Source organism: Chiloscyllium plagiosum, chromosome 33 (genome assembly GCF_004010195.1).
Source record: "Chiloscyllium plagiosum isolate BGI_BamShark_2017 chromosome 33, ASM401019v2, whole genome shotgun sequence".
Taxonomy (NCBI): domain Eukaryota; kingdom Metazoa; phylum Chordata; class Chondrichthyes; order Orectolobiformes; family Hemiscylliidae; genus Chiloscyllium; species Chiloscyllium plagiosum.
The window spans coordinates 12,418,324-12,440,954 of NC_057742.1; the positions used below are offsets into that span (position 1 = coordinate 12,418,324).

The 22,631-nt window shown below is 43.6% G+C and overlaps 1 protein-coding gene across 6 annotated transcripts in view; it reads right to left on the reverse strand.

The window, feature by feature from the left end:
- Positions 1 to 22,631, reverse strand: part of znf385c (zinc finger protein 385C) — a 414,328-nt gene that overhangs the window by 93,707 nt on the left and 297,990 nt on the right. For all 6 annotated transcript variants that reach the window (XM_043674952.1, XM_043674956.1, XM_043674954.1 and 3 more), the window contains one exon: positions 9,103 to 9,245. In XM_043674952.1, the coding sequence (XP_043530887.1) occupies positions 9,103 to 9,245 (143 nt within the window). The remainder of the gene's footprint in view (positions 1 to 9,102; positions 9,246 to 22,631) is intronic.

Consider the following 22,631-nt stretch of genomic DNA (forward strand, 5'->3'; position numbering starts at 1 on the left):
GTGGTGCTGGAAAAGCACAACAGGTCAGGCAGCATCGAAGGAGCAGGAAAATTGACATTTCGGGCAAAAGCCCTTCATCAGGAATCACCCTATCACTATGTTATAAGAGGGCCCCTCTCATTTTCTATACCTTGTTTAATTTTAATACGTTCCAGCTCCATTTGTGCTCAGTTTCAAGTTTTCCAAAGTGCTATTCAACTCAATGGTTTCATTGCTCAGTTCTTTGAGTATAGGAGTTGGGATGTTATGTTGAACTTGTACAGGATGTTGATGAGACTCCTGCTGGAGTACTGTGTCAGTTCTAGTCTCCCTGTTATAGGAAGGATATTATTAAGCTGGAGTGGGTTCAGAAGAGATTTGCCAGGATGTTGCCAGCAATGAGTTATAAGGAGCGGCTGGGACTTTTTTGTTTCCACTAAGAGTTTTGGAAGTTGAGAGGTGACCCTTTAGAGGTTTATAAAATCATGAGGGGTATAGATAAGGTGAATGGCAGGTGTGTTTTCCCGAGAGTGGGAGATTTCAAGACTAGGGGACATATTTTTAAGGTGAGAGAAGAAAGGTTTAAAGAAGACATGGGGGGCAAACTTTTACACAGAGGGTGGCTCGTGTGTGGAATGAACTTCCAGAGGAAGTGATGGATGCAAGTACAGTTACAACGTTTAAAAGACATTTGGATAAGAAATGTTAAGAAGGATATGGGCCAAGCGCAGGCAGGAGGGAGTAGGTTAGTTTGAGATTATGGTCGACGTGGACAGGTTGGGCTGAAGGGTCTGTTTCTGTGCTGTATGACTCTATAACTGTAGTAGCCCTGTTTCTTCATTCGATTAATACTTGCGTGTTTCCATGAGCTGGTGATGAGACTTTTCCTCCGAGTGCAGAAAAAGAAAAATACACACAATGGAATCCAAGCATGTGGGGAAACATGAACTTCCAATATTCCCTCCTAAACAAAGCTGCCCTCACCTCTCAGAAAATTTACCCCCACTAGCAGTGGGGACTTTCATTTTCAGTGCCTCTGGGACTAAAATTGTTATAAAATAGCAGCAAATGTCATGAAATGTGGCAACTTTATTGTCATGGCATATCTAATGGTTGTAAGTCTTTTCTCATATTTGTGATTCTCTCCATTAAAATTACAACCTCAAGATTCATTTCAAAATGGTACATAATCCAATGTAACATTATTACAAATCAAACTGCAACTATAAAATAACTGAAAAATAAAACAGTGGCATGACAATGAACAAGAGAGAGAAACGGCTTTCAGAGCAAGGTCACAGACCAATTGAAAATTGTTTAGTGATGAAAAATACAATGGCAGATGTGCTTATGAATCTCGCTCCTGGTTAAATGTTCATCCGGTGTCTTACACAGTAGTGTGTCAATGTCATAGAGAACAGCCTTTAGTTCAGTCACATTGCATTACACCAAGTACCCGTGTCTATCAAGATAACAATTCATATAAATGTCAGCTACATCCAATTTGCTGAAGATAACACATTTATCTCCATCCAGATTACTCTCAAATCAGGAATGAAAAGTGCATCACCTCACACTTTCCCACATTGTATTCCATCTGTCACTTCTTTGCCCACTCTCCTGGCCTGTCCAAGTCCTTCTGCAGCCTTCCCTCCTCCTCAACATTACCAATTTCTCCGTGTATCTTTGTCTCATTTACAAATGAAGTAACAATGCCCTCAGTTTCTTCATCCTGATTGTTCATGTAAATTTGAATAGCTGTGACCCAGCAGAACTCCACTAGTCACTTGCTGTCAACCTGAAAAAGACCCCCTTATCCCTACTCTCTGTCTTCTGCCAGTCAGCCAATCTTCTATCCATGCCAATAACTTGCCTTTAGCACCATTGGCTCTTTAGTTACTTCTGGTGCAGTACCTTGTCAAAAGGCCTTCTAAAAATCCAAATCGTTCATGTCCACTGACTCTTCTCTGTATAACTTGCTTGATACCATCTCAGAGAATTCTAACAGATTTGTCAGGCATGACCTTCCCTTGATGAAGCCGTGCTGACTCAACCTTTTTTACCATGAACTTCCAAATACTTTGCAATCTCATCCTTAATAGCAGACTCTAAAATCTTAACAATGACCGAGGTCAGACTAACCAGCCTATAATTTCTCATTTTCTGCTTCCCTCCTTTCTTAAACAGAGGTGCTACATTATCCATGTTCCAATTCTTTGGAACCTTCCTTGATTCTAGTGATTTAGAGTCATAGAAGTGAACAGCCTTGGTCCAACTCATCCATGCTAACCAGATATCTCAAACTAATCTAGTCCCATTTGCCAGTATTTGGCCCATATCTCTCTAAACCGTTCCTATTTATATACCCATCCAGGCACCTTTTAAATGTTGTAGTTGTACCAGCCTCCACCACTTCCTCTGGCAGTTTATTCTATACACGCACCACCCTCTGTGTGAAAAGGTTGCCCCTGAGGTCCCTTTTATATCTTTCCCCTCTCACCCTCAACCTATGCCCTCTAATTCTGGACACCCCCAACCCAGGGGGCTTGTCTATTTACCCTATCCATGCCCCTCATGATTTTACAAACCTCGATAAAGTCACCCCTCAGCCTCCGATGCTCCAGGGAGAACAGCCCCAGCCTACTCAGCCTTTCCCTCAAACCCTCTAAGCCCGGCAACATCCTTGTAAATCTTTTCTGAGCCCTTTCAAGTTTCACAACATTCTTCCTACAGGAAGGAGACCAGAATTGCACGCAATATTCCAACAGTGGCCTAACCAATGTCCCGTACAGCCGCAACATGACCTCCCAACTCCTATACTCAATGCTCTGACCGATCAAAGAAAACATACCAAACAGCTTCTCCCTGAGACTCCACTTTCAAGGAACCTGCACTACAAGATCTATTTGTTCAGCAATGCTCCTCAGGACCTTAACATTCAGTGTATAAGTCCTGCTCTGATTTGCCTTTCCAAAATGCAGCACCTCACATTTACCCAAATTAAACTCCATCTACCACTTCTCGGCCAATTGGCCCACCTGATCAAGATCCTGTTGTACTCTGAGGTAACCTTCTTCGTTATCCACTACACCTCCAATTTTGGTGTCATCTGCAAATTTACTAACTATACCTCCTATGTACACAACCAAATCATTTATATAAATGATGAAAAGCAATGGACCCAGCACTGATCCCTGTGGCACACCACTGGTCATAGGCCTCCAGTCTGAAAAGCAACCCTCCATCAGCACCTTTTTTACCTTTGAGCTAGTTCTGTATGCAAATAGCTAGTTCTCCCTGTATTCCATGTGATCTAACCTTGCTAACTTCTGAAAGATCTCTCTGAAGCCTCCACAATCTCCTCAGCTATTTCCTTCAGAACCATGAGATGTAGTCCATCTGGTCCGTATGATTTATCCAGCTTCAGACCTTGCCAGGACTTTCTCTTTAGTGATGGTCACTACACTCACCTCTGCCTCCTGACTCTCTTAAAGCTGTGGTATGCTACTGGTGTTTCCAACTGTGAAGAGTGATGCAAAATACCTGTTTAGTTCTTTCGCCATTTCTTTGTTCCCCATTACTACTTCTCCAGCTTCATCTTTTCAAGGGTGCAATGACCACTCTTGTCTCTTTTTAATCCCTTCTGTTATGGACCAGACAAAACCCCCTCAAAACATGGCAAAGAGATAGCTTAGAGCCTAACTTTTTCTTACTGCCAAGTGCCAGATGTTGTAATCTGGGTGCAATTCAATTGGTCAAACTGTCAGGCTTGAAGCAAAACACACTTTATTCATAAAATACAGATAAAGCAAAACTAAAAGAATTGGTTCAACTGTAACTCCATTGTAATACTAAACAAAATAATCAACTACTGCTTAACTGTTCCAATATAGTAATATCACAGAAGCGCACTGTTGGCAAAGACAAATTCAGTAACATAGATTGTTTCACATCCAAGTCTAGCAGCAGGAAGGGAACCCAAGCTTTTACTTGCAGGAAAGAGAGAGAGAGAGAGAGAGATGTAGCAGCTTTCACACCAGCAACTGATACTGAAAGCTAAACCTAAAAATCTTAGTACTATGGGAGCTGGATCATTCAGGCTGCTTCTACTGTTCCAACTCTTACTAAAAACTCCGAGACTCCATAAGCTGTTTACTTCATTGGCTTGAAGCAGACTGTTTGTCACCTCTGCCTCAACCTCTCTTCATAAAAAAATCCAGGACAAAATATACCTCTTAAAACCATAATGGTATTACGCTTCATATATCTAAAAAAGATTCTTATTGCTATTTCGCTTACCCTCATATTTCATCTTCTCCTCCCTTCATCTTCTCTTCTCCTCTGCTGGTTTTTAAAGGCTTCCCAATCTTCTGGTTTTCCACTAATCCTCACCACCTTGTATGTTCTTACTGTTGCCTTTCACTGTCCCTGATTTCCCTTGTCAGCCAAGGTTGCCTCTTCCTCACCTTTGCATGCTCCTCCTTTCTTCCGATGAATTTCTGCTGTGCCTCTCAAATTACTTCCAGAAACTCCTGCCATTGCTGCACCACTGCCTTTTCTCCTCGGCGCCCCTTCCAATCAACTCTGGCCAGCTCCTCCCTCATGCTTTTGCTCAATTGTAATACCGTTACAGCTGATTCCAGCTTCTCCCTCTCAAACTGCAGATGAATTCTACCACATTATGGTCACCACCCCCTTGGAGTTCCTTCAGCTTAAGCTCCCTAACTCATTACTCCCTGTCTCATTACACATCACCAAATCCAGAATTGCCTGTTCCATAATAGGCTCTAACACAAGTTGCTGCAACAAGCCATTTGTAAATATCCACAAATTCTTTTTCTTGGGATTGGCTACCAACCTGATCCTTCCAGTCCAACTGCATATTGAAGTCCCCAAAGATTATTGTAATGGTGCTTTCCTTACATACATTTTCTACCTCCTGATTTATTTTCTGCCCCACATCCTGACTAATGCTAGGAGGCCTGTACACAACTGCTATCAGAGTCTTTTTTTCCCTTGAGCTTCCTTAATTCTTCCCACACAGATTCTCTGCCTTTCAGCACTAAATTGCTTCTTGCTATTGATTTAATTTCTTTTCTTAAAAACAAGTCATCCTCTCCTCCTCTGTCCATCAATCTGTCCTTTCGATGGGACATGTATTCTTGGAGAAAGTGAGGACTACAGATGCTGGAGATCAGAGTAGAGAGTGTGTGGTGCTGGAAATGCACAGCAGGTCAGGCAGCATCCGAGGAGCAGGAGAATTGACGTTTTGGGCTTGAGCCCTTCATCTGGAACGTATTCTTGGATATTTAGTCCTCTGCCCTGATCCCCTGGCAGCCACATCTCTGTGTGCCCACCAATTTCAATCTGTGCTACAGGTCATTCACCATGATTCACATACTGTGCGCATTTAAGTACAACACCATCACTGGCCCTTGAAAATCCATAGGAGATGGTGTAACTCTCATTGTCACAGTTGTTTTTTATCTGCTGTGTCTAATGTTAGATTCCTAAGCCTTTCCATACGCTATAGAGGTTTACAAAATCATGAGGGGCATGGATAGGATAAATAGACAAAGTCTTTTTCCTGGGGTGGGGAAGTCCAGAACTAGAGGGCGTAGGTTTAGGGTGAGAGGGGCAAGATATAAAAGAGACCTAAGGGGCAACTTTGTCACGCAGAGGGTGGTACATGGATGGAATGAGCTGCCAGTGGAAGTGGTGGAGGCTGGTATAATTGTAACATTTAAGAGGCATTTGGATGGATATATGAATAGGAAGGGTTTGGAGGGATATGGACCGAATGCTGGCAGGTGGGACTAGATTGGGTTAGGATATCTGGTCGGCATGGAGGGGTTGGACCGAAGGGTCTGTTTCCATGCCGTACATCGCTATGACAATGACTCTATTTCATAATTGGCCTCAGCATCCTAAGGCGAAGGAAGGAGCAAATTGTAATTGGGGCTTTTTGCTCCAGAACACCATATAGTGATGACTTGACAAGTGGAACGTGAGTTATGGTTGCCAATTGTGGCTCAATGGGTAGCTCTTGCACCCCAAGGTCACATGGTTCCAGGATCAAGACCTTCTCTACCACAGTCAGAGATCTGTAGCATGTGAGAAACTCATTTATTCTGCTTTTCTTGGAGGTAGACAATTATGGGTCAAAGGACAAACTGTCTTCTCCTGAGGATGTCAGGTAAGCTCCCAACAGCACCAAGAGGTCTTCCAATTTGAAAGCCACAACCAGATGCAGCAGAAGGTAACTCAAAGAGAGAGGGTGCCTCAAACAGATGTGCTTTTCTGCTTTTGCTCTTCTTTTTCAAATCTGAAATGAGAAATGGTGTTTGTAGGCAGACCAACAGTGTGAAGGGACTGCCCCTCTACAGTTTCCTCAGCAGCTGAGCAGTCAGAGATGCTTCCTGTTTAAAGACCAGGCGGCTGCATTGGTCTCAACGCTCCTGGAAAACTGGATGCTGGCTGAAAAAGTCAAAAAGTGTGGAACATTCCTGAAGAAGGGCTTATGCCCGAAATGTCAATTCTCCTGCTCCTTGGATGCTGCCTGACCTGCTGTGTTTTCCTAGTGCCACACTTTTCGACTCTGATCTCCAGCATCTGCAGCCCTCACTTCCTCCTTAGTCGCGATCTGAAAAATCCCAGCAAGGCTTCCTTTAATTGGTAACAAATGCAGAAAGCGTTGGAGAAACGCAGCAGGTCTGGCAGCATCTGTGGAGTGAGGAAGCAGAGTTGACGTTTCAAATCCAATATGACTGTTCAGTTCTGAAGAAGTCCGAACCAAACTCATAACATTAACTCTGCTTTCTCTATCCACAGGTGCTTCCTGAGTTTCTCCAGCACTTTCTGTTTTTGTTTCAGATTCCCAGCATCTGCAGCATTAACCTTCCACTCCTTAAAATGGTGATGAGTGACCACAATGAGCTGACATGTAATGGCCCTAATGAACATCCACCATCCTGCAGTTCGGGGTAAGGGGATGGTATCGTGCAGGATAAAGATGGGGATTGACACGTTGGTCAGCCATTGTTCGTGCCAGTACACCTCCGCTGATAACCCCTGAGGGGGACAATAAGTCAATTCCTATGTACTTTCAGAACAGTCAAAGAGATGTTCAGCATAGAAAGAGGCCCTTCGGTCCAACTCATCCATGCTCGCCAGGCTTCCTAAACTGAAATAGTGTCATTTGCCTGCATCTGACCCATATTCCCACTGTACATTTCCTATCCACGTACCTGTCCAAATGTCTTTTAAATGTTGTAACGGTACTTGCCTCTACCACTTCCTCAGGAACTTCACTCCATATGTGTGTCACCCTCTGTGTGAAAAGGTGGCCCCTCTAGTCTCTTTTAAATCTTTCTCTTCTCCCCTTAAACCTATGGCCTCTAGTTTTGGACTCCGCTGATATCTATAGGAAAGAGGTGGGGAAAATGTGGACGTGGGGATTGAGATAAAGAGTCATAGAGTCATAGAGATGTGCAGCACGGAAACAGACCCTTTGGTCCAACTGTCCATGCTGACCAGATATGCTAATTAATCTAGTCCCATTTGCCAGCACATGGCCCATATCCCTTTAAATCCTTCGTATTCATATACCCATCCAGATGCCTTTTAAATGTTGTAATTTTACCAACCTCCACCACTTCCTCTGGCAGCTCATTCCATTTACTCACCATCCTCTGCGTGAAAATGTTGCCCTTTTAAATCTTTCCCCTCTCACCCTAAACCTATGCTCTCTAGTTCTGGATTCCCCCACCCCAGGGAAAAGACCTTGTCTATTTTTCCTATCCATGTCCTTCATGATTTTATAAACCTCTATAAAGTCACCCCTCAGCTTCCGATGCTCCAGGAAAAACAGCTCCAGCCTATTCAGCCTCTCCCTGTAGCTCAAATCCTCCAACTCTGACAACATCCTTGTACATCTTTTCAGAACCCTCTCAGGTTTCCCAACATCCTTCTGATAGGAAGGAGACCAGAATTGGAGCCAAGAGTGGTGGTCTGGAAACTTACATAGGCTTCACTCAGGCCTTGATTAATGTGGCACAACAGTCCGGTCTGGGTGTCCTTGTGCATGAACCCCATGGGGATTAGCAAGTACAGCTAGTAATTGGAAAGTTCATCCTTAGTGTAGACTCATCCAGTGGGTGGCACATTGGCTCAGTGGTTTGTACTACTGCCTAACAATGCTAGGCCCCTGGATTCGATTCTACCCTTGGGTGACTGTCTGTGTTAAGTTTGCACATGCCTGCATAGGCTTCCTCTGATTTCTTCCCACAGTCCAAAGACGTGAGGTTAGGTCGATTGGTCTTGGAAAATGCTGGGTCTGGTTGAGATGCTCTTCCCAGGGTTGGTGTGGACTTAATGGGCTGAATGGTCTGCTTCCACACTGTAGGGCTTCTATGCTGCTGCTTGCCCACAACAACGTCTACGAATCTCAATTTTACGAGACCATTCCAACATTACCGAAGCAAAGTTACCCATTTCAAACACCAACTATCCTTGTTGCCTCACAGTGAAGCTGTGCTAATTCAGAGCAAAGCTATGACCAATTATGCACCGCCTCAAGGGACCGGGCTGATAATACAAAATAAAGAGAAAAGCAAAAGAGAAAAAGATAAATCCAGAATTATATTTTGTAGAATCCCTGTCACCAGAGTCAGATTGAAATCGAGTCCCTAAGCGGAGATTGATTCCCCAAGCTCAGCAGTCTGGGGTAGAATTCTTACTGCTCATATTTTCGTGCTTCAGACCGAAACAAATTGATCCTCTGAAAACATTTCAAGCAAGACACCAGCCACCAAATTCACTGAGCATCAGCTGGGATCTATAAAATCATGTTGAAGGTAGAAGTGAATAAAACAACTGCTTGTGCCTGACACATGACCTTGCCTCAGGTTCACCTTATCCAGAACTGGTTACATTTTACATCTCCTTGGACAGATTTCCCAGTGTCACCCCTTGAAACCAATGATGTGGTCACCTCTATATTTATTCATTCACCACAGTACCGTATATTGTAGGCGCCAGTATAAAAAGCAAATAGTCTTTGTCTCTCTCTCTCTCTCTTGCTCGGTTACTTAAAAGTGAAGATGTTCAGACAACAAGACTTACTGTGCTGAAGTTGGGGAATAATCCAACAGGAGAGGGGTTGTTCAGCCGAAAGGGTAGTAAGTGTTTCATATCGAGAGCTTGCTGCATGGCTCGACCTTGCAGCTGTAGGGATGCTAGCACACTATTGCTTTGGCCTGTAGAACCTGAGGAAAAAGACAGAGGAGGGTAAAGCGATTAATTACCAGTGCGCAGCTTATAACAACTCAGATTGCAAATGGTGCTCCTTCAATGGCAAATTTTAAAAAGAACCACACAATCCAAACCGTGTGGAAGTAAGCCACTCGGCCCACCGGGTCTGCACCCAACTTCCAAAAGAGCATCCCACCCTGACCCATGCCCCTACCCCATCCCTGCATTTCCCAAACCACCCAACCAGATCATAGAGTCATAGAGATGTACAGCATGGAAACAGACCCTTCGGTCCAACTTGTCCATGCCGACCAGATATGCCAACCCAATCTAGTCCCACCTGCCAGCACCCAGCCCAGTGAACAGTTCCTATTCATATACCATCCAGATGCCTTTTAAATGTTGCAATTGTACCAGCCTCCACCACTTCCCTGGCAGTTCATTCCATACACATACCACCCTCTGAGTGGAAAGAAAATTGCCTCTTAGGTCTCTTTTATATCTTTGCCCTCTCACCTTAAACCTATGCCCTCTAGTTCTGGACTTTCCCACTCCAGGGAGGTGACTTTGTCTATTTATCCTATCCATGCCCCTCATGATTTTATAAACCTCTATGAGGTCACCGCTCAGCCTCCAACACTCTAGAGAAAACAGCCCCAGCCTATTCAACCTCTCCCTGTAGCTCAAATCCTCCAACCCTGGCAACATTCTTGTAAATCTTTTCTTAACTCTTTCAAGTTTCACAACATCTTTCCGATAGGAAGGAGACCAGAACTGCACGCAATATTCCAATTGTTACCTCAGATTGATCTGGATATCTGGTTCAATCACCTGCCCAAAACTAGAGGCGAGCAGACATTTGCCGCAAACTGTGGGGTTACCAAAAAGTCACTGGTGCTGAGGTAAATCACATAGTGAGTGTTTTGAGGGGGTCTTCTGATCCAGACAGTGACCCTCTCCCTGGATGGGGAAGAGCTAAACCTTCCTTGTGAGGACAAAAGGTATCAGTACTCCACCCAGCTTTGTGAGCTCAGTAAAGTCAATCAGCTGCCTGAGCTGCTGCTGGTTTCAGTTCCTCTAGCCTCGAGTGTTCTTTCTCAGACCAGGAGTTCAAATTACACTGCAGGCCCAATGGCACCAGCAAGTGAGAATGAGAACAGGAGCTGTTAAACACCCCAGCCCAATCTCCCTCCCTGGCTTCCATTGGCTGGATCAGGTTAAAACCAACACTTCATTCGTATAAGCACTTTTGACCCAATAGAACTTTCTAAGGTGCTTCACAGGAATGTAGCTTTTGAGCCACCTCAGGAGACTCGAGGATAGATGTCCAAAAGCATAAATCAATAAAGCAAGTTTTCAAGTGGACCTGAAGGATCTTAAGGAAGGACAGCAAGGTCGACAGCTGGAAAGTTTTAGAGAAAGAATACCACAATTTAGGGCCTTGGCAGTCATTAGCCCAGCCTTCACTGCTGGTGTGGGTACAACTGGGGACAAAGAAGAGGTTAGAAGTGAGGCAGAGAGCAGATATCTCTGAATCATGAAGCCTGGAGGTCCAGAGGCCATGGAAAACAAGGGTGTAATTTTAAAATGAAGCACTGTTTGAATAGGAGCCAGTGCAGACCAGCGAGTCTGTTAAAGGTGCAAAATCTTAAGCACGCAGCTGTCATTGTTTCTAAGAGATATCATACTATTGCAATATACAGAACTTATTTCTCTACCTACAAAGTGCAGTCCTTGCTCACAAAACCAACTTTCACATGTGAGTCTGAACAAAGAGTTATTTAACTTTGGATGACATCAGAGCTGAACTCAAGCAAGTTTCCAATAACATTTGCATTACATAACAATCAGAATTGTTATGTGCTGTAGCCCAGCAATATTATGGTCAGATATAGCACCATTGCGGCCAGGTTGGCTCAGACCAGTTAATTCAGCACCAACCATGAAATTGACACACGATCTTTCAGAGACCCAAACTGGACAACACTGAGACACTGACACTGACCTCAACTGCAAAGTTAATCACCAACACTGTACCATGAACACAAACGTCAATCACACAGGTTCACAACTGGCATGAGACACTGTTATGCTTCAATAGGTATCCAATATATTGACCACACATCCCTATTACTTGGACCTAATCAGTCAGATGGAAGGCCATTGCTTAGTTGGATTCCAAAGCAAGATATGTTTAATAAGTAATTATGACAAAAATACACTCGGATCTGGAAATTGTAGAAAATTGAATGGGAATCATTATGTTCTTGTCTGCAGCTTAGACAGATCAGCTGGTCCTAGCTACCACGGTATTCCTCTCCAGGAACATAAAATGTGAACTGCACAAATCCACCCCATAAAATTTCAGTCATTAATTTAATGTCTGACAGCCACAGGCTGATGAGTGTATAATTTTCTCACATGTGCTTAACCAGGATACTCCAAGGGTTCTGAAATTAAACTTCTGGTCAAGGTTTATGAGTCAGATGTAACAGAATACGTTACAACATACACATTTCCATCTGCAGCCATTAAGAAAACATTCAAACTTTCACAAATATTGAATCTTTGGTTGTTTTTGACTTGAAGCAGCTAAAGGTGAATGTTTGATTCTTACCTTATTCCTCTTAAACAGACAGAAAGGGGTTCCAGGACAGAATGTCTGGGGTCCAGATGGTTTAGAGTTCCACATGTTTCTGAGTTTCTATCCTTTCAATTTAGTCTAGTCTACTGAACGAGGAAATGTATACAGCACTCGGTGACTTGGCAGAACGACCAACCATGTTCACAAAAGGCATTTGTGCAAACAGTTGTGCGTGGCTGCCAAAAACCCAGTGGGAATGTGCTTTATTCACAACCCATGACCTCCACCAAACAGTACTGGCACCAGAGGAGAATTTGATTAAGTGTACTTACCTGCACACAGCTGTATCTATGTGTTACATATTCCTTGTTCATTGTTGGTCTGAAGAAACTGCAAATTGTCTATAATGCAGTGGTTTCATTTGAACTGTTACAGAAATGAAAACGATCCCTTCATACAAAGAGGCTTTATTTAAAAAAAAGGATAACGTGGGCAACATTAAAGAGAAAGTATTCCACAGAGAAGGGAACAGTATGGAGGTGCTCAGCATAGTTCTCAATGTAATGATACAGTTCGTGATGCTTTAGCAATTATTATGATATTGTGTCAACTTGATACAGACAGTAAGCAACTCTCAGTTTATACATTAGTCAGCTCCAGTAAGTTTACTCCATGATTATAGACTGAATAGATAGAAATTGAAACTAAAAGGGTGAGTTTGGTTCATTGACAACCCTCTTATGTCTGGGTTCAGAAGGTCTTGAATTGTGGATTGGCCTTATAGTCATGACCTGACACTGGCATTGCAATGCAACAGGAAGGTGAAACAAAGGTGAAGGACAATGGCTCCAAAATGCAAAGAGTAAAAATGTTGAGGATGACTAGGATGTAATAATCAATGAAGTCAAACCTAGATATTATTAATATGTAGGTGGTCAGTGAATGAAAACACCCAGGGAAACGAGGAGTTCTACAACTTTGAGATCTTGGGATGAATGTAGAAGTAAAAGGCAACAAACTGCAGTGAAGATAAGGTCAGTGAAGGTAAAGTACAGAAAAGGTCAGCACAATTGACAAAATACCATATATATTCAAGTAACAGTCGATTTGGTGTATAAGTCATCCCTTGACGTTTTGTCAAAATATTCAACTCTTTCCACCAACTACCTACTCGCTACTACAGTCAAACATGCAGTTGATGCTAACCTATTAATTCAAAGACAGCCCTTTATTGTGACTGCACAGCAATGATTAAATGACGTTCTGGGTCTTTTAGTGCTAGTTTCGGGGTGGAGTTGGTCAGGAGTGGTTTCCGATCTAGTAACTCTGTGATCAACTGATGTATTGCTATAAGCGAGATGGTGGGACAGGGTGGGTTTCAACACCTCAGAAGTGTCACCTGTATATAAGTCGACCCGTAACCTTTAGGTTAAAAGCTTAATTTCAGAAACCTGATGCTTATGTGATATGAAGGGAGGTGAAAAGTTTCTGCAGTCTGAGGGAGATTGCAGACTTGAGGTGCAATTAGAATTACTTTCAGATGACTATCTTGTGTTTGCATCCTGGAGGTAAGGCTCCTCAGATATGAGCAAAGACGCAATTCTTGGACAGATTTGTTGAGGAGAAGCAAAACAATGTGTTGGGCTGCATGAGAGTGGGGTGCATACTTCTCAGAGGCAGATTTAGTAAATGAAACTGGCGGAGAGAAAGGGGATATTTGGTGATGCTATTGATGGGTTACAATATGCCGGCCCTTGTCACATATAGCAGAAACAATTGGTTGTTGTGAGACAGATATCTTGAAGTTTATTTATACTATTTACAAAACTACAATAGCATAAATTGATTTAGTTAGTTTGAGTTCTGTTAACTGATGTAACTGTATATTATAGACATAGAACTGACTGACTGCACTGACTCCATTACACAGGCAGAGTGACCGAAGGCAAGGTGGCTGTCTTTGTGGTAGAACATCTTCGCTCATGTTCAGCACAGAAGGAGAGGGTCTCTGGATGGGTTGAGGTTTTCAGAATTGCTACTGGGAGGTTCCTGACCTCGAGCTTGTAAGAGTCACGTCTACTTTCTGGGAATGCCTGAACTGCTGGTGTAATCCATGTAATCGTGAAGGCTACAGAAGCTGGAGATAATGAGCTTCCCTCCAGCCAGGGGAGAAGGTTTGCTAGGATGAGATGCCCTCATGCCCCTTCCAATGCTGAGCAATGGATAGCAATATTGAGAATCGACGTTTCGGGCACAAGCCCTTCTTCAGGAAGCTTATGCCCGAAACGTCGATTCTCCTTCTCCTTGGATGCTGCCTGACCTGCTGCACTTTTCCAGCAACACATTTTTAAGCTCTGATCTCCAGCATCTGCAGTCCTCACTTTCTCATAGCAATATTGAGGCCCGGGAGCAAGTGGATTGTTCTCTCTGACGAAGCTTTCTGCACGGAAACTAAAACAGAAAAAGGGATGGTTTTGTCACAGGAGAGAGAATGAGAAAGAAGTCCTGTGACCTTACCGACCGCAATATTTTGAAATTTTCAAATGCTGTGCAGTAAGAGCTGTGGCTACTGCTGCCAGCGAAGGAACAAAGAGCAGAAACAAGCCTGAAAAGGAATACAAACAACATTTAGCATCTGTGTCTCAATTTTTTTTTCAGCTCATTTTTCTGCCCCATTTCAGTCAGTTCTGATTTATTCCCACAGCAGCAGATGCAGCTTCATTGGTACAGAATGTTTTGTACTTTCCAAGCACCTGCAGCTGCTGAAGCATGAACTTTCCACTGGCAGCTGCTGGCCTGATCAATAGGGTTTTAATGAAACCACCTCCTTTAACCACATGACAGCTAATACCATCCTGCATTTCAAACGGCACAGGCGATGGCTGCTTGAGACCATGCTTCACTTCACTGGCTGCATGGCCAGGGGTAGGGTCACAATCACAAACCCTGGTGTTGTCTTCCTGGGCCTCCCGCACTCTCGCCCCTGACTCGGGCTCACTTGTGACTGCCCCAGACCTAGGCACAGCAATTGCTGTTGTGTGTGCAGCCATGCACCCTAGAGCACTGGATCCCAGTTATTGGCTCCTGAGCCGTGGTGATTGGGTTTTAGATCCTGGTTAATGGGTCCTGGGCCCTGGTTATTGCGTTCTAGATCCTGGTTATTGGGTCCTGGGTCCTGATAATTGTGTCCTGGGCCCTGGTTATTGGGTACTTGATCCTGGTTATTGGGTTCTAGATTCTGGTTTTGGGTCACGGGGCCAGGTTATTGAGGCTAGATCCTGGTTATTGGGTCTTGAGCCCTGGTTATTGGGTTGTAGATCCTGATTATTGGGTCCTGAGCCCTAGTTATTGGATTCTAGATCCTGGTTATTGGGCCCTAGGTCCTGATTACTGTGTTCAAGGCCATAGTTATTGAGTTGTAGATCCTGATTATTGGGTCCTGGGCCCTGGTTATTGGGGTGTAGATCCTGGTTATTGGGTCCTCTGCCCCAGTTATGGGTTCTATATCCTGATTTCTGGGTTCTGGGGCTGGGTTATTGGGTTCTAAATGTTGGTTATTGGATCCTCAATCCTGTTTATTGGGTTCTCATGTACCCACTGCTATCATCAAGCTCTTTCTGTGGCATTGCAACGCTGGGTTAAGTTCAGTGTGGCAGGCTTGGAGAGCATACAAAGCGTTATATCTGTCAAGAAACACTCGAGTCATTTGTTCACGTCTACTGTTGTGAGTGCCAGTCAGATATTTCATTCCTATACATTCATTTTTGTTATCTTGCTAGATGCGCATAGGAACAACAGAAGGCAATGCGGCTCCCTGAGTCTGCAGTTCATGGCTGAACGATAGCTTGACTCTATTTGGTTTGACTCAGGAAGATAGGGCGGCACGATGGCTCAGTAGTTAGCACTGCTGCCTCACTGCACCAGGGTCCCAGGTTCGATTTCAGCCTTGGGCGACTGACTGTGTGGAGTTTGCACATTCTCCCCGTGTCTGCATGGGTTTCCTCTGGGTGCTCTGGTTTCCTCCCTCAGTCCAAAGATGTGCAGGTTAGGTGAATTGGCCATTCTAAGTTGCCTGTAGTGAATAGCCAGAAGGAAATGGGTCTGGGTGGGTTACTCTTTGGAGGATCGGTGTGGACTGGTTGGGCCAAAGGGCCTGTTTCCACACTGTAGGGAATCTAATCTAATCTAATTGATAGTGATGTGCTGTCGCAATGTCACCAGATGAGTAAGCTAGAAACCTAGGCTCGTGCTCTGTGGAATGTGGGATCAAAACCCACCACACCGGTGAAATTTATATGTAATTAAGAAAAATAAATTTAAATAAAGCTGTACTAAGAGTGACAATGAGAACATTTATTATTCTAAAAAAACCCTTTTGGTTCATTAATGTACATTAAGGAAGGAAATCTGCCATCTGGACCAGTTCTGGCCTCCTGAATCACAGAGTCACAGAAGCAAGGAACTGGCACAGTGCAGAAAGAGCCCATTCAGGCCATCATTCCAATACTAACTCTTCAAAGAACATCATCATCTAGTGCCAATCTCCTGCTTTTCCCCCCATACTCTTGCACATTATTTTTATTCAAGTTACCAATCAACACCCTCTCGCATGCTTCAATTGAACCTGCCTCCACCACATTTCAGTGCAGCACATTCCATACCCTAACTACCCACTGACTGAAACTATTTTCCTCATGCCACGCATACTTCTTTTGCAGACCATTTTGAAACATCCAACAGATGTTTGGTTGACTCTTAGCTGGCCTCTGAAGTGGCTCGCAAGTCAGTTTGTCCAAAGGACAATTAGGAATGAGTAACAATTGCTGGCAAGGCCCACATCCCATGAAAACCACTCAATCAACATTTTCAGACGTTTTATTAATCTGGTCTCACTAGTTTTGTGGAGAAAGGATTTCCAGATGCCTACAAAGTCTTGCGGGAAGAAACGCATCCTTGTAATGATTTTAACAAGGTCAGCCAGCTGGACATCGTAGAATATGAGTTCCTTGATTAGGGATATTAATCTCGAGCAATTTTAGGGAGCCCTGGCTGACAGATAAAAAGTGTGAGTGTTAGAAATACTGGCACTCTGAAGAGGCAGCACTATAGTCAAGGGTTAGGGTTAGGGTTAGGGTTAGGGTTAGGGTTCATCTGTAAATAAAGGGTGACTTGGTGAAGAGATAGCAGCCTCTGTGTTGTTACTTCAATCCTGACACGGTTCTTAGAACATAGAACATTACAGCGCAGTACAGGCCCTTTGGCCCTCAATGTTGCACTTGATTAATTCCCAAAATGGAACCTAACAATCAGGAGAATTTTGATCTGGATTGAAAAAAGAAGCAATTGAAAACATATCTAATCCAACTGCCTGACTTTAAATCTCCTTCAGTCTTTGAAAACCCTTTGACATCACTTTCAGTTTTACTCACAATAATGAGATGACAGAGGAGCTTACTGATATTCCCACACTCAACTCCCAATTTATTCTGAAGACTCTTCCTGCCAGTCAACAATAGAAGGTCTTAATTAAGTTATCTGTCTAATGCTTGTTCTATATTTTAATTTACAATTGAAATCCACTGGCAATTCGCATCAGGCTTCTGTCTTCATTTGATGAATCTGCCTTCTGTCTCAGGCACAGCTGAGGGAAAAAACTGTCTAAGCCTAAAGCACTGGAATTTCTTCCCTGTCCTTGTCTATCCCAGTCTCTTCCTTTGAAGCCCCTTGAAACCAGGGCTGGGATAGACATCATGACCCTGATGCTACTCTTGACACAGACCCACAGCTCCATGCTTGCCCTAGATTGATGGCCCCACTTATGATTTGAGCACTGTGGCTCTGTCCCAGAATTGAGAACAGCAGCCCCCAACAGCCAATGATCATTAAGCCTACCACTAGGTCCTGCTTGAAAAATCCTAAGCTTTTGATTACCTGTCCTGGATATGCGGCTTGAAGTCAAATCTTGTCTAATGATCTGTCACTGAATTGCCTTGTAATATTTTACAATATTTTGCAAACTTTAAAGGCACTATATAAATGCACTTTTGCTGTTACTGACCTGGCAATTTTTAGTACCACTGGCATAACGACCTTCCATTTTTACACAGTGCCACAATTGCTCTAAAAGTTCCTAGTGGTTGTACCTATCCAGCCTGTCGAGATGGACATTTAGTGAACTATTGGGTTATGACACAATCATTGCAGAGTTCAGACCATCTCGCAAATCCTTCACTCTGGCCACACCTTCCCTAAGTCAGAGCGAAGTTTTTCTTTTCACCCATGAGACACAGGCATCCCTGGCCAGTATTTATTTCCCTAGTTGCCCTTTAGAAGGTGATGGTGAGCTGCTTTCCTGAACTGCTACAATCCATGTGGTGTACGTAGACCCAGAGTGCCATGAGGGAGGGAATTCCAGGATCTTGACCCAATGAAGACATGGTGATGTATTTACAAGTCAGGATGGTGATTTGCTTGGAGAGGAATCATAGAATCCCTATGGTGTGGAAATAGGCCCTTTGGCCCAACAAGTCCACACTGACCCTCTGAAGAGTAACTCACCCCGACCCATTTCCCTACCCTATTATCCTATATTTATCCCTAACGAATGCACATAACCTATACATCCCTGAACACTATAGGCAATTTAGCATGGCCAATTCACCTAACCTGAACATATTTGGATTGTCAGAGGAAATCGGAGCACCTGGAGGAAACCCACGCAGACACGGGGAGAATGTGCAAACTCCACACAGAGAGTTCCCCGAGGCTGGAATCAAACCCAGGTCCCTGCTGTGAGGCAGCAGTGCTAACCCCTGAGCTATCGTGTCACCCAAACTTGCAGAGAGATGTGTTTCCCTCTATACACTGCTCTTGTCCTTCTAGATGGGGTGGTTGTGGTTTTAGAAGGTGCTGAGAAGCTTTGCTAATTTTCTGCAGTTTATTTTCGACATCACACACACAATTGCTACTGAATGTCAGTGGTGGAGGGATTGGTTGCATGTGGATGTGATGCCCATGAAATGCACTGCTTCATCAGGCATTGTGTCAAGTTTCTTGAATGTGATTGGAGCTGGACTCATCCAGGCAAATGGGGAGCATTCTATCACACTCCTGACTTGTGTCTTGTAGATGACAGCCTGGCTTTAGGGAGTCAGGAGGTGAGTCACTTGTTGCAGGATTTCCTAGCCTCTGACCTGCTCCTGTATCCACTGTGTTTATGTAGTGAGTCCAGTTGAGTTTCTAGTCAATGTTGACCCCAGGATGTTGATAGTGGGGGAGTCAGTGATGGCAATGCTGTTGAATTTCAACGGATGATGGGTAGGTTGCCTCTTATGAGTGATGGTCATAACCTGGTATTTGTGTGGTATAAATGCGAATTCCCACTTGTCTGCCCAAGCCTAGATATTGCCCAGATCTTATTGAATTTGAATATGGACTGCATCAGTATCTGAGGAGTGGCAAATGGTGCTGAACGTTGTGCAATCATTGGCAAACATCCCCACTTCTGGCCTTATGATGGAGGGAAGGAAATTTTGTTTAAAAACAAAACTCAGAGACAGCCTTCACAAGAAAAGTGTCTGTTGCTTTTGCTACTTCACACAGAAAGGCAGTAAATTTTATGTCCAATTGTTAACCTTTTTCGTCGCTACAAATTCAGGGTTTATGGTTGTGGAACTGATGTCCCTTTACACTACACTTGAAGTGGAATTCTGAAGTAGTAGAGCTATCTACTCATGCTACAGTGAAAACATTAGACAAACAGAAAGGTAAAAAATATAGAAGAGAAAATGATTTATAATTTCTGCTCTCAATCTTTGACTTCTGTGTACTTCAGATGGCAGTTGTTTTTAGCTCAATGGAGCATATGAAAGCGAGATACAGAAAATGCACACAGCAACATTTTCTAAGGCTAAGTTATTTTTGCTCCATGTATCAATGTGGTTCAAGTTTGTGAATGAAGCCATTCAGTTCACATATACTGTTTATTTATATTTTGTTTTAATAAATCTCTTTAAACAAGGTATGCTCTGATTAGAGTTGGTTGACAAGGAGGCCCTATAATGATAAACTTGACAGGAGTCCAGTAACACACATACCTTCATATTCCTTGCTGTTGATTACTGTGATGCAGATTTAATGGCAAAATCCATATAAAAGTCTCGTTCATTCATTTCATCAGTTCTTTGAAAATCAAAGTCAGTGAAATCATGGTCCCTCCCATCATCTGTTGCCTAATAGAAAAACCGTGAAGCTTTTCATTCTATGTCCCATGACCAGATTTGCTGTTGGACCTCAAGGTGGGAGTTAGCGGGGTTGATTTGACTGTGTGGTATATGTCAGGCATCAGGGCAGGGCACATCACTCCATCTGCCTGACCAACATACCAGCTCCACACACCCCCCCCCTCTCCCCCGCCCCAGGTTACATTTTCCTGCCTGAAAACAAGTGCCTTGCCCTCTCAGTGGCACCCATTCCTTCCGTCCGTGAGCCAATACATTTTCATGATCTGGTTGCCATTCGATTTGAGTGGAGAGCTGCAAGCCCTGTTTGTAACGACAAGGAACAGGCACAGGGGAAGGGAATGTGGCCACTGAGTCTGTCCCACTATTTGTTTTGATGGTGGCTGATCTTGGACTATGCAGTTTAGACAATGTTTCATTTTGCAAGTTTAAAAGACGCCAGCCCAAGCTTGAGAGTTTGGAATGTGGGCTCAACCAAGGCGAAGAGAACTATCTTAACTCAAAATGTTGTGGACTTTGGAAAGTCTCCACTTTGGAGAGTTTTAGATGTTCAGTCATAAAGTCATACAGCACAGAAACAGACCCTTCGGTTCAACCTGTCCATGCCGACCAGATTTCCTAACCTGATCTCGTCTCATTTGCCAACATTTGGCCCACATCTCTCCAATCCCTTCCTACCCATCCAGATGCCTTATAAATGTTGTAATCGTACCAGCTTCCACCACTTCCTCTGGCAGCTCGTGATACATTGAGCACATTTAAGGCAGCACTTGGTCGAGTTTTGGATACGAAGGCAAACAAGGGGTTAAGGGTTGACTGTGGGAAGTTTCCTGTGTCTTAAAAGTAGGGTGTGGAAACAGTTTGTGGAGCAACAGCGGAAATGACAGCAGAGCACTGTGATAGAGATGCTTATTGACCAAGGCAGCCTTGTTTCCTTCAGATGGCAGGCCCATGCCAAGGTGGCAATGTCAGCAAGCAAACAGAGCAGCAGCCGGGCTGGGCAGCATCATCAACAACATCCACAAAACCTGGCTGCGTTGCTGGAAAAAATCTACAAACTTTACCAGGGCTGCCAAAATAATGCCTTTCACATTCCCCATCACATTGAAAACAGTCGTAAGCCAATGATGATTTAAAATGACATAATTCTCACTATTTCTTTTCATGTTTACCCTATAACAAAAGTGTACGTACTTCAGTTCTGGGAGAACCAGTAATTTGTCAGGAAATCAGGAGAGCATTGGGCTTCTCAGTGAACAGGACTCACCACACATTCCCAGCCAATGTATGACTTCATACTAATAATGAAGAAATTCAGGTTGGGTTAGAAACAACAGATAGCTTAGGATATGGCTGCCACATTGCTTTCAATTTGTTTGTAACTTTTATAAGGTCTGGAAAAGTATCTCTGCAGAAACTGCAATGATAGCTATTTGTCGACTATTCCAGTCAATTGTCCTTCTTGAAAGCACAAATTTATCAAGGGGCAACATTTATTTTTGGGATTAATAAATAATGAATCGACTTTCTGTTGACTTTTCTACATCGTTGTTACTTGTTAGTAAGAGAACACAATTCCGACAATATCTCTATTGGGATTTCTCAACTCCTGTCTGGAAGGTTCTGGCACATACTAGTATGACCTCCAGTTACATGTAACATTGGACCTGACAGACCATGATAAGCATGTGAACCTTGGTAGAGGTATTGGACAACTCAATCTCTCAGAGATTAGAGAGCAATTCCATCCTGCCTCCATCTAATAAAGTGGTCACTATCCAGCCATTACTAAAAGAGGGCGAGAGGTGCCTTGCTATGGTTTAATGTTTCTGGGGCAGTTGTGGATAGATATCAAATGCTGACCTTGCCAGTGACGCACACATTCCAAGCATAAATTTAGAGCAATTATCAACCATGTCAATGGAGGAGCTATGAAATTCTTTAGAATATGTTTTTCATCACTGCACACACTAAGGTATGGTTTTGGGTCAATCAGAATGAAATACTGCTTTTCATTGTCAAGCATTAATATTCGAAGAAAGTGAGGCCTGCAGATGCCGGAGATCAGAGTCAAAAGGTTTGGCTTTTAAGATGGAAATGTAACTAAATTTGAGTTTTGCAAGCACATTTGGCAATGAAAATGTTACAAAGTAATGAAAACCAGTGTAAAAACCAAGTCTAAATATAGCATCAAGTAAATTACTGCACAGAGGTCATTAAGTACAAATCCACCAACTTGACACTGACATTTTTTACAAACCCACCGACTCCCACAGCTACCTGGATTACACCTCTTCCCACCCCATCTCTTGCAAAAATGCCATCCCGTATTCCCAATTCCTCCGCCTCCGCCGTATCTGCTGCCAGGATGGCCAGTTCCACCACAGAAAACACCAGATGGCCTCCTTCTTTAGAGACCGCAATTTCCCTTCCCACGTGGTTAAAGATGCCCTCCAACGCATCTCGTCCACATCTCGCACCTCCGCCCTCAGACCCCACCCCTCCAACTGTAACAAGGACAGAATGCCCCTGGTGCTCACCTTTCACCCTACAAACCTTCGCATAAACCAAATCAT